This window comes from Myotis lucifugus, unplaced genomic scaffold (genome assembly GCF_000147115.1).
Source record: "Myotis lucifugus unplaced genomic scaffold, Myoluc2.0 scaffold_48, whole genome shotgun sequence".
Lineage (NCBI taxonomy): Eukaryota > Metazoa > Chordata > Mammalia > Chiroptera > Vespertilionidae > Myotis > Myotis lucifugus.
Window position 1 is genome coordinate 2,741,429 of NW_005871096.1, and position 13,337 is coordinate 2,754,765.

Here is a 13,337-nt window from a genome sequence, read left to right on the forward strand (position 1 = left end):
CTGAGAGGCAGTCAAGGACAAGATCATGAAAGGTTTGGGTTTCATTCCAAGTGCCATGGGAATACTATGCAGCGATAAAAAAGGAGGATCTCTTACCCTTTGACACAGCATGGAGAGACCTGCAGAGTATTATGCTGAGCAAAATAAGCCAGTCAGAGAAAGACAAGTATCACATGATCTCACTCATATGTGGAATCTAACAAACAAAATAAACTGGTGAACAAAATAGATCCAGAGATATAGAAGCATGGAACACACTAACGGATCTCAGAGGGAAGGCAGGGGTTGGGGGGGAGAGATTAACCAAAGAATTTATATGCATACTAGTGGCCCAATTCATGAAATTTGTGCATGAGGGGAGGGGTATCCCTTAGCCCGGCCTGCACCCTCTCCAATCTGGGACCCCTCAGGAGATGTCCGACTGCCGGTTTAGGCCACAGGGATTGGGCCTAAACCGGCAGTCGGACATCCCTCTCACAATCCGGGACTGCTGGCTTCTAACCACCCCCCTGCCCGCCTGCCTGATCGCCCCTAATCATTTTGCCTGCCAACCTGCTCCCCCCCAACTGACCCCCCCCCGGCCTTTTCAAACCCAACTGCCCCCCCTTGCTGGCCTGCTTGCCCCCAACTGCCCCCCCCCCCGCCAGCCTGATCACCCCCAACTGCCCTCCCCTCCTGGCCTGATCGCCCCTAACCGCCTCTGCCTCGGCCCTGCCACTATGGCTTTGTCTGGGTGGTGGCCACGGAGCCAGCTGGGGCGATCAAGGAAGCCAAGCCCCCACCATCGCTGTCACATCAATTTGCATGTTCCCTCCTTATTGGCTGTGGTGCCACCATCTTTATCGTGAAGTGATGGTTAATTTGCATATTACTATTTTATTAGATAGGATATGCATAGCCTTGCGACACAGACAATAGTGTGGTGAAGGCCTGGGAGGAGTGGGTTGCAGGCTGGAGGCTGTCAATGGGGGAAAAAGAGGGAGGGGGAAATATCTGTAATACTTTGAACAATAAAGAAAATTTTTTTAAAAAGAAGGGACATAAACAGATTTGTGTTTTCAAATGATAACTATGGCTCCTGTAATATGAATAGGTGACAAAAATAAAAGCATGGTGACCAGTTAGGAGGCTATTACAGTTGAGTGGTGATGGGACTTGTACAAGACAGGTAGAGGCGGAGATGAAGAGACTTAAGATATACTGTGGAAACAGAGTCTAAAGAACTTGCTGATGTTTTAGAGTGGAATACATGCAAGGAATGGTGACAGAAAGGGAGCCTTACAAGTATAATAAATCACCTTATCAATACACTAATCCATTGAATCAATATACACCCACTATGCACCAAAGGTAGTAAGAATCTTTTCTTACAGTCACCAGGTAGCTTTGTGATTTGATGGAATTTTATGTTATAGCTTCACCTCAATTTTAAACTAAAAGATTTAATGATCTGAAATTTAAGATTAATTTATCCAATTATTTTGCACTTCTGCAAAAGAATTGAAGCTATAGTGGCCAGCACTGCTCAGTATGTATTTTATACTAGTGTGGTAATCAACTTTCCATGCCTCAGTCTCAATCAGAAGCAGGGTTCTCAGGCATGACTCATGTCTCTATACCCCACGCCACAAGTTGCCAAAGGACTTATGTCTTTATTATAAGTTAGTAAATTAGTGAGCATGCCTCTCTCCCCTCCTTACCTATGAGTTCCTACCCAAAGACACCAATTCTCACTGATAATCCTTGGTGGCCCCAAACAAAAACCGACTCAGGCAACATCAGGTGAAAATCCAGCAAGATAGGAATACCCCCTGACATCTCTTTTCCACTTTCTGGACTTGATAATTTTGTGCCTGACTCCTCTGGAGATCATTTTTTTTTTTTTTAAATCTTTAAGGTACAATTCACATACCATACAATTCACCCATGTAAAATGTACAAATCACCTTGGTTGCAGTCAAATTGGTCTCTTTGTCCCCCACACACATATATGCTCTTTTATCATTCCACTTACCTTAAATATTTGTTAAACTATTATTGAGTACTTGGTATATCACAAGCATCCCTACCTGGAACCATCCATGGTTCATTTCTACAGCCTTAACTCCTACTTCAAGACCTAGGTCAGCTATGGCGATCACCCCAGTTCTTGGATTCCCCTCTCCCCTCATTGTCTATAATCGCTGCTGCTTATCCATTGGGCATTAAGCACCGGCCATCTAGTTACATTGCTGGTTCACTTTCACATGTGCATTAAGTGTCTTTGTAACCTCACACTCTGGCGCAGCACCTCACACATGTGATGCATTCGGTGTCTGTTTTGTAGAGGATGATAAATCCTGGTCCTTGGAGAAGCTGTCGCTGAATAGCTCTCTTCCTTAAGTCCATCCCCAGTGGAGTCATAGGACCTGAACGTTTCTAAATGATCTTGCTGACATCTGAATTGTACTACAGATTCTATGACAAGGTCATGTTTCTGGAACTGGAGTTCCCTGCCAGGGGCTGGCACACGGTGCTTCTTACAACAATGGAAGATGAGATCTGAGAGGACTTTGAAATCAAATAGAAACAGATCAGTGCCAGACTCAACTTCAATGAGGTTTCTGAACCAATAAAAAATGTGTGTGGGTCTGGCTGATGTGGTTCAATGGTTAGAGTGTCAGCCCATGCACAGAAGGGTCATGGGTTTGATTCACAGTCAAGGGCATGTACTTGGTTGCAGGTTTGATCCTAACCCTGGTCAGAAGGCAACCAAACAATGTGTCTCTCGGTGAGGATTAACAACAACAATAATAAAACGTGTGATTTCTAGCCATCAGGAATGAGTAGTTTTTCATAAATGAGTTAGTTGGGACACTGCTCCCATTATGAATATGGTGACAGAATAATCTGGGAGAAGATGCACTGTAAGCTATAGGCTACATCATGCAACGTTCTTCTGTGGATGAAAGACTGCTGTTGTCATTTCCTGTATGGATGACATATGCTGTCACCTTTGCTGATGGGTTGTCATTGAGACACACACACACACACACAAAGGCATATATACAACAGATCGCTCTACAGAAAATGGGTAATCTCTGGAACTCCCTTCAAATAATAAATATTTGTAAATAAGCAGAATTGAACTTCATTTGAGGGCACATTGGGAATTGCAAAGGTGATTGCTCATAAATTGAATACTGACATGCAACTGTGCACTGATTTTGAATAAAAACTGGCTCTGGCCCTGACCGGTTTGGCTCAGTGGATAGAGCATCAGCCTGCAGACCCAAGGGTCCCAGGTTCGATTCCAGTCAAGGGCATGTACCTTGGTTGTGGGCACATCCTCAATAGGGAGTGTACAGGAGGCAGCTGATCGATATTTCTCTCTCATCGATGTTTCTAACTCTCTATCCCACTCCCTTCTTCTCTATAAAAAATCAATAAAATATATTTAAAAAAAGGAAATGTTCTTTAAAAAAAAAACCACTGGCTCTGGCTTTCTATACATTACACCTAAAATATTAATCATAAAAGCACTGCATTTTCTCTGGTTTCTATTCCCTGACTTTCCAAGCTGATTTTTTACTATTTCATGTTGTACTTGCCCTTTGAATTTTGTTTCAGACTCACATTCATCAAGCCAGAGGAAGCCTGCTTCATACAGGCAGGTCCTGGATCTGGAAGGAATAAAAATCGCCAGTGATGACAGTCCTAAAAAGCTGTGTACTCATTTCCTACTTTTAGAAGAACATACTTGTAAATCATGGCCATCGCTGAAGCAAACACATTTACCTTGAGTCCTGCTCTCTCTACCCTGTGAGGTTTCCTCAACACTGGAAATGCATTTTTTTGTTGTTCTAATCCCAGCCTCTGAATCAGAGCCCAGCAGTGTGGGTTTTTCATAAATATGCATTGATTGCCTGACTCAGTATTAATGTAGGGCAGGGCTCTGATTAGAAAATGCTACCTGCAGGAGGCACAGGAAATACCACAAATGGAGATAAGATGCTATTAGCAGATTTTATCTTTATTTTTCTTTTTTTTATTGAGGCTTGAGAATAATCACTCATCTCTCTGGTCAAACCTCTCCAGATCTCTCCCTTCAGGATCTGAAAGCAGTTCACTTAAAAGGTCCCATATGGGCCCTCTCCCCACGAGGAGGGCGACTGCTACTAATTTAATGTATTCCTTTCCTGCCCTTGCAGCAGTTCCCCAGGACCTATATAGTACCATACATTCTAACTTAAAGATGAACTCAGCAATAAAATAAAAATACCGTCTTCTTTTGATAACTTGTATACAGAATAACAAGTTAAGAGGTTACGATGATTTCTAGGATGCGGGACACATTAACATTTAATGTTTATGGGTATTATACTAGGACCCCTCTCCTCTTCCAGTTAATACAGTGCACCCAACTTCCTGCAAGTTTCACTAAAAGCAAAAACCCCAAACAAAAAAGTCCTTTTTGAGCCACTTCACTCAATAGCTGACTTTATTGCAATGCAGAGCTTTGTCAGGCTGCAGAGCACGCGCCAGGCGGGATGCGCCGAGCCCGCCCGCAGGTCAGCCCCCCGCGGGCCTCGGCCTCGGAGCCTGTTGCTCGTGGGCCAGGCGGGGAAGCGAGTGCGTCTCGGGCCGAAAGGCTCCCGCGGGGCAGGGAGGTCGCAATCCCACCCCCGCGGGGAACTCGCGGTCCCTTCCCCTGCAGGCGCCGGGACTCAACCCGCGGTGATCCACCCCTTTCGGCCCTCGCCTGCCCACTCAGACCCCACCCCACTTTTCAGACCACGGGCGACTCCATTGTTTTTAAAAGCCAGAGGGTATGGGAGAGGCCATTCAAGGGTGTAGGAGCCACAGCACCCATTCTCCCCTGCCAAGACTTGAGAAAGTCACCAAGGCGTGGAAGAAGGAACGGGATGAGCGAAGCCACGACCGGGCGAAGCGATGACCGGGTAAGGGGGAGGCTGGAGCTGACAATGCTCCCCCCGCAGGAATGGTACGGTCCGGAGGGGCGGGGCGGGGGCGGTGCTCTAGGGTCTCCCAGTCCCATTCCCGCCTCGCCAGCCCCGCTGCCGCCGGAGCGAATGAACGCGCGTCCCGGCGACCCCTCCCCGGCCGGCTCCCCGGCTCCGCCCCTCGCCCAGCCGGCCCCTGCGCGGCTGCCGGGAGAGCTCGCCCAGCTCTGCGGCCGCCGCCGCCCTCGTCGCCTCTTCCTCCTGCCGCCGGCGTGCGGGGACCGTGCCCCGCGGCTGCGCAGCCCTGGGTGGGCGGCGGGGCCCGCGCGGCTGCTGAGCGCTCGGCGCGGCTCCGCCCGGTGTCCAGCCTGCGCGGCGCAGTGACAGGTGCAGGGTCTGGGCTGCAGACCCACCTGCGGGGGTCGCCGCGATGCCCACCATGCGGAGGACGGTGTCAGAGATCCGCTCCCGGGCGGAGGGTGAGTGGCCACCGCAGCGTGGGGCTGTGCACGGAGCGTGCGGGGTTGGGGGCGGCTCTGGGCCAGCCTGGGGTCGTGTGCGTGTGTGTGTGTGTGTGTGTGTGTGTGTGTGTATGCGTGTGCGCGCGCGCGTGCGTGGATGGAGCGATGCCTGTCCCACCTCTCCCCCCTTCCTGCGGCGTCTTCCATGCACTTGCAGACCCCTTCCCAGCCCCCGAGCCCTGAGGCTTGCTTTTCACGGCTGCGCGATCATTTGGTCGCTGTCACCGAGGCTCCTGCCCAACCCACCTCCCTCCCCACCAGCTCACAACCCTCCGCGTCCCCACTCGGCTTCCCCACCCGAGTGAACAGATCCCAAGCCCGCCGCCCACCTTTCTGCTCCCCACACATCACAGCTCCCCGGGGAGCAGGTTTGCCTTTCCCAGGCTGCAGGAGCCTTTGATCTCAGCCCCTGGCGTCTCAGCACGGGGAGCCTTAATTGGGTTTGGGTGCTCAGCGGGGACTGTGCGCGCAGAGCTCTGCAATTCTGCCTCCTGCAGTGGGAGACTCGCCCAGCTCCCTTCTGAGGTTTCCTTTTTGTTTTTCCTTTTGCCTGAAGCCTGCCCCGTGGCTAGCTGAACAGACCTCTTAGCCAGGTGGAAAGTGTTGTCTTTGCTCCACCCCGGGGCCAGCTGTTGAATGGATACACTTGTCAGCCATGAGCAACAGATGCCCAAGGGCAAGCGAGCTTTCCGAGGGCCAGGACGCTCCATCTTGTCAAAGGAGCCCTCAGCATCCTGCCTAGCATGGGGCGGCCCGTCAGTATTCCCTGGTTTTGCTCATGATAAAGCCACGAGTGTACATATCTCGAGGTTTTTTGGTTTGTTTGTTTGTTTGTTTGTTTGTTGTGTTTCTCTCTCATGAAACCCATACTTGGATCCTGCAAAGGGTGAAATAACATGCTTTTGAGAACTAGCTTATCTTGCCGTCATCACTGCTTCCCGTCCTTCCCCACACCCCACCCTTTAATGTGAAGCAGGTGGTAAAGTGGTTGTAGAAAGAAAGAAGTTAGGAGAATAGGATTCCAGGGGTTTGAGACAGGCCCCCCTCAGTGCCCCCATGTTAGAAATGCGGGCACAGGACTCTGATATCTGTGATTTTCTGTTTATCTTGCTTGGGAAATAGTAAATGAAACTGCTCTGGGGAGGAAGCCACGCAAGAGTCAAAACTGACCTGTGTCCTACATAGGAATTGAGTACATACTTATTATTATTTGTAATATGACGGAAAAATATACAGGACATTACACTTTCAGATGCACAGTGGAATAAGATAGTGTCATAAAAATGTCCATAGTAAAAATGTTCTCATTCTTTTTTTTAATATGCTTCTGAGTGGAATGAGTACATTTTCCTAATTGCCATTTGAGTGAGCCATACAGGTGTTGAAAAGATAGTGGTAACAGTTGGGATTGTTCTTTCAACGAATAATAATTGATGAACCCTATATTGTGGGAAATGAGAGAAGAGACCAGAAAACAATGCAAAACCTGTGGATTTTATTACGATGGCCAGGTTACAGTGTTGTTTCTGATTCACATATGTGTTTGGCAAAGCATTTTCATAAAGATTACCTTCCAGGGCCTTGCAACACGCCTGGAGGCTGGCGAAGGCGATCGTATCTGCTGGCTGAGGAGACTGTGGCCCAGGTGGTTTGGGTACTTGCACAAGGTCGAGTCGCTCGTGCAGTGTAGCCTTGGGATTCAGAGCTCTGGGCAAACAAGGGCTGCTTCTTACTTAATCTTTGTATTCCCTGTGCACCCCGCACAGTGTCGGGGCCTCGTGGCACTTGGTGAATGACCCTTCCCTGCCATGTTGGTTGGTTTCCGTTTATTATGTGCTGAGCATCTGGTCCAGACTGTGGTGAGGACAACATAAATAATGGCTCTGTGGGCTGGCGATGTGGCTCATTGCCTGCTCTGCCCACACTTTCCTTTCGTAAGGAAAATTCTCCTCTGAGGGCTCCCACTGCCTACAGGGCCTTGTTCGGTACTGCAACCCCCTTGACCTCAGCTGATGGGACCAGGGGAGGCTCCTGACCCAAGGGCAGACAACCCATAGATGGCTCGCACACAGGCTTGTAACCTGGTGGTTTGGCTCAAAAAGATTCTCTGTGGTGATTATCTCTCATAGGATGAGTGAAGCTTAGAGACTTAGAGTGAAAATGGAAGTAGAAAGGGACAGAGGTGAACAGGCTGGGAGTGGAGACAGTGGCTGGCTGTAATAGGTTACGCAAATGCTGCTCATCTGAGGAAGCAGAAACTGGGAGTGAACAGAAAGATAGGAGAGAGAATGCACGGGGTGAAGAGAATGGGGCAGAGAGACACAGATGCTGAGAGTGTGGCCAGACCCTAGGGCATCTCTCTCCCGCCCCCCCGCCCCCTGCCCCCGAGTTTTCTAGTCTCAGTTCCCAAATAGCACTGGGATAGGCTCTTTTTTCCTTGAAGTAACTTGAATGGGTTTCCGTTCTCTGCATCCCGATTGGCCAGACGCCCGACTGTCCTGTGTGCAACTTATCTACAACCAAATTGGGGAGAAAAGACTTAACATGAAATAAGGACTGAATGGCCCATGAGGGGATGTCCTTAGTTGAACATTGTGCTTGCTATGGATGACTAGGTCCTGTGGAAGGTCAGGACATAGGAGCATGAGGCTTGCTGAGAAAACACTTCATTGAGGTGAGACTTGAGTGCTCACACAGTGGAACTTTTAAGATACACTCACATCACCAGAGACCTGATGAGATGCAGGCTCTAACCCAGTGGGTCTGCAGTGGCGGGGCTGGCGCTGCTGCGTTTCTGACAAACGCACGGGCTGTGCTGAGGCTGGCCTGCAGGTTACAGTTTGAGTAGCAAGATTCTAAAGGGTAGTGCCATCTTTTTTAAGAGCCGAGAGGGTGTTGGAAGTAGATAGAGGAATCCATTGGAAAAAAAATGGTGAAAGTGAACATGGCTTATTTGAGAGTTCTTTTTTTTTTTTTAAATATATTTTATTGATTTTTTACAGAGAGGAAGGGAGAGGGATAGAGTGTTAGAAACATCGATGAGAGAGAAACATCGATCAGCTGCCTCCTGCACAGTCCCTACTGGGGATGTGCCCGCAACCAAGGTACATGCCCTTGACCGGAATCGAACCTGGGACCCTTGAGTCCGCAGGCCGGCGCTCTATCCACTGAGCCAAACCGGTTAGGGCTTGAGAGTTCTTAAGTAAGCTGGCCAGGAGCAGAGGGACACTTGGAAGTCGGAGGATGTACATGGAGCTACTGCTGATTACAGAGCATTTTGGATGCCCGGATAAGTCATTTGGATATAGAATCAACTATTTGAAGAGGATCTTCAAGCTCATCCAATGTCTCATTCAAGCATGATGCCAGTATATAATATCTCTAACAGGGCTAGTTAGGAGCCCAATCATTACAGGGGAGTGACATCCCCAGAGAAGTGTTTCTAGAAAGATTAAGCGTGGATGTGCGTTAGATGGTTGGAGGAAATGACAGTATAGATAAACTCTGTTGTTTTTTTTTTTTTTAAAAAAGCCTAAAAATGATAAACTCCAGGATTAGTATTGGAGGGGAGCAGTGCGAATAGGAAGGGAAGAATCAGAGCGATAGCGAAGTAAATCATGAACTCATCCCACAGAGAGCTATTGAACTCTTCACCAGCACAGTTCCAGTGAGCAGAATACAGAGAGGCCATCCCTGGAGGTGCTTACGTTCTAGTGAAGTGAGAGACAAAGGAAACACAATCCGTTAGCAGATTATAGAGCTTCTTCTGTGGCAAGTGCTATGGACAAACGAAAGAGGAGGTGACATGCTTAAAGCTGGTGGATGGCCTGCCGTTTTCAGTAGGTTGGTTAGGCTAGCCTTCTGTGAGAAGCTGGAGGAGGGGACCTGGGGAAGGGTGTTTCAGGCAGAAGGAACAGCCAGAGCTAAGGCCTCAATGCAACCGAGAGTCAGGAATGGTAAAGGGACTGTGAGAGGGAGGATGGTAGGAAATGAGGTCAGAAAGGTCACATCATGGGACAGGGAGATGGAGTGAATATAGGGCAGGGGACAAGGGGGTTAAAATGATGGGAGATTCTCAAGCAAGCTCCTAGGTATCTCATGAAAACTTCCGTTTCCTGGGCTGGCACATAAAAATTCTGTGCAGTCGATTTTTTATTTTTATTTTTAGGAACTCTGCTTTATAGTATTAAACCTGATTTGATTGAGAAAATCTGTTTAAAGATAAGGAAATTATCTCTCAATACAATAAGAGAGATAAATTCAGATTTTAAAGTAATCCTGGGACATCCAAATGGACATATTTTGAAGATATTAGAAATTTGGAGGTTATATGTGGGAAAAATCAAACAGGAGTCTTGTGTTCGAATAGTTGAAACCCTTATATTAGGTAGATTGGCCAGAACGCAAAATTAGATGGAGCAGAAGGCTAAGAATTTTAGACTCTCCACTTGTACACCAGCTAATTCAAGTGGGCCTTTGAAAACAGCATTAGAAATGCTTGAAACAGGGACTGAAATAATAGGTTTACACAAAATAGTTTTTCTCACTCTTGTAAAACCAACATGGAGTCAGCAGTCCGGGCCAGGTAGGCCCGCTACATAAAATCATAAGGGACATTGTCTCCGTATGGCTTTCTGCCTCACCATCCTGAGTGTGTAAGTTCCTGAAGTCATACCATGATCACTGGGTAGGAGTTCCAGGTATGAAAAAACGGAAGTGGGGGACCAAGGGGTTCCACTCGAAGTACCACAGGAAGAGTAAGTGCTCATTTGGCATTGGCTCCCATATGCAAGGAAAGCTGGAAAAGGGACTTTGCTAGCTGGCACATTTCTCAGGGTTTTATTACTAAAGGAAAAGGAAGAAGGGTTATGGGCAGGCAGCTAACAGGCACGGTTGCTATCAGGTACTCAGACTATTAAAGGCTTTGGCTGGAATCAAAGAAGTGTTCAAGAGCTTGTAATTTACAAAATCATAAGCATGAAATTGCTCAAAACTGAGGAAATGCACCAAAAAATACAGGCCTGTCCAATGATTTGCATTTTCTTTCGATGAATATTATAATGCTAAAATGTAAGACGTTCATTTGATTATGTGAAAGATGTGCTAAAGTGATAAATTAAGGAGCTGTTTTAGGGATTGTTTTCCTAAACTGGTCTGTATAAATGGCAACTTTAAAATGTTTGTAATTACACAGAATACTGTGTTTCATTTACTAAAGAGGTTTTTTAAAAAGTAGCGTTAGCCCTGACCAGTTGCTCAGTGGTTAGAGCATCCATCGGCCCTCAGATCAAAGGGTCTCAATTCCAGGTCAAGGGCATGTACCTCAGTTGCAAGTTTAATCCCAAGTCCTGGATGAGGATTTTTAAAAAAATGGCATCAAAGTAATTTCTGTAAGGATTGTTAAAGGGAAAATTTTAGGAGGCCATGTCATTTATTTAGGTAAAAAATGACCAAGATTCTTTGTTTAACAATCATGTTTTATGCCCTGCTGTGTGCCTGCTGATTGGCTGGTGGGACAAAAAGGTGTGGTGAATTCAGGGGATCCCAGTGGAAATGTGGAGATGAGTTAAAGATTTATAACTGACATGGCACTATGTGAGAGGGGGGTGGGGTGTGAGTGTAGTGATACTTCATGTAATCAATATTTGAGAATCCCCAATGCATGTCATTTTGCTTAGTGTCATTCTCAAGATATTAAATGTGGGAGAACTCAGTTATTTTAGGTTTTCTAATCTGTAGTACACCTTTTTTTTTTTAATATCTCATTTCAGAAACAGAGAATTGAGAATTGAATCATGTGCCTGCCTTACAGCCATAAACAAAGTTTGCATAGATCAGAGTGTACTTTTGAAAAGGTTTTCTGCTTGAGTTTCTATTCACATAGTTTCATTATCATTCAGGCAACAGTTTCATTTTTCATTTTTCACTCCTCACCGGATCCCACACCTTTGAATGCTCTTATCCTCTGGGCAATAAACTCCCTAATGTTTTATGTATGTTGTTGCTCTCACTGAGGACATTGTCTGGCACGTAGTAGGAGCTATTGGTTGAATGAATGAATCTTATGACCTGGAGAAGCTATGACCTAGAGACACCTTATAATCCCTCCTACTTGATAGTCTCCCCCTGGAAGCTGAGCACTGGGAAGGAGTGGTTTTCCTGTGACCTGTTCCTGACCTGCACTTACAGCTTTGCGGGCCACACGATCACCTTCAGTGTTTGTCAGATGAATGGGTAACTCTGAACTTCGTGTTGAATGGAAGAACTTAACTTGGTTCTCTTGTTTGTTGAACTAACACCTGCTCATTGGAAAAACTCACACTGGACAAAGGTGTAAGGCAGTAAAAGTCACCACAAACTGTGCTATCTAAATATAATAAAAGATGGCATTTAAACATACATGCTTCTTAACTATTTTCCAAAAGAGGAGAAATACATTTATTTGTTTAAAACAATGAGATCATATGCTGCATTATTTTTTAATTGTTTCCCTTTTAGTATTTCATGGACATCCTTGCCTATCACGTAGATTTGTGTATATTCCAGGATAAGGATGGATTTAATTTTTTTCTACTTTTATTAAAATATAATGTAGTTGTTTCAGGTGTACATCATAATGATATATATAGAGAGAGCAAATTGATTACCACAATAAGTTTAAGTTTAGTTAATACCCATCATTTCACATAGTTTGAAGATATTTTTTCTTGTGTGAGGGCTTTTAAGATCTACTCTCTTAGCAACTTTCAAATATACAATGCACTATTGTTTACTGTAGTCCCTGTGCTGTACAGTACATCCCCAAGACTTATCTTATACTTGGAAATCTGTATCTTTTGACCCCCATCCCCTATGGGAAGGGATTTTTGTCTAGCATGACTTATATCCTCAGTGCCTAGAGTAGTGTCCAGCATTTGGTAGGGGCCTCGGTAAATATTTGTTAAATGAATAGATCATTAATTTCATGGCAGCTCAGTACTTTCATGTCTGTGTATAATAATTTAGTAAGAAGTCCTCTGTAGGTGGGCATATGTCATTTCAATTTTATTTGTAAACAAACCACTCTTGAATAAGCAACTTTATACATCTTTGTGTACTTTTCTGATTATTTCTCTGTAAAAAGCCCCGAGGGATTACTGGGTCAAAAGTATGTACCTTTTTAAATGAAAAAAAAAAGTATATATTTTAAAATTGCTAGAAAGATAATACCAGGTTTCCCTCCCACTGAGAGTGAGCAGGAGTACCTATTTCTCTATATTCTTCTCCAGTATTAGAGAGACTTTTTTATATTAATGAATATACATATACAGAGCAAAGAGTGAATGTTTAAGTTTACATTGCTTTGATTATTAGGTTGAATACATTTTGATAAATTTAGTGACTTTTTTTCTAAATTGTTTATTCAAGTTCTTTTATGAAGTTTTTTTGTATTGAATTTTGAGAGTGTGCATGTTGAAGATATTTTTTCTCTGATTATAGTTTATCTTTTCATTTTTATAGTATTTTCTGGTGTATGTGAATTAATTTTTGTGAAGTATGCTGTAATTTTTTTTCTTAAAATTTTTGCTTTAATGCCATATTTCTCATTTCAAGATAATGATCATTTTTTTACTTATATTTTTCTCCGAGTACTTTCAGGTTTCACTATAAACAGTTAATGTATAATTTCTGCGGGATTTATTTTGTTGTTGAGATTGCGGTGGGGATCTAATTTTATTCTTTCTTAACTTATTATCCACTTGACATGATAATCATATATTTAATAATCCATTCTTTCAATATTAATTTGGGCGCTTCTTTTATATACTAACTTTACATACATAATTAATCATTTCTGGAATTAGTCTCTCTTTTTCCCTCTTCTTCTGCACCC

At 45.0% G+C, this 13,337-nt stretch overlaps 1 protein-coding gene across 1 annotated transcript in view; it reads left to right on the forward strand.

The window, feature by feature from the left end:
• Nucleotides 1-5,165: 5,165 nt before the first annotated feature.
• ATP8A1 (ATPase phospholipid transporting 8A1) overlaps nt 5,166-13,337 on the forward strand; it is a 207,296-nt gene continuing 199,124 nt past the window's right edge. The window contains 1 exon segment of the mRNA XM_023753617.1: nt 5,166-5,422. Within this exon segment, the coding sequence (XP_023609385.1) occupies nt 5,374-5,422 (49 nt within the window). The 5' untranslated portion in view covers nt 5,166-5,373.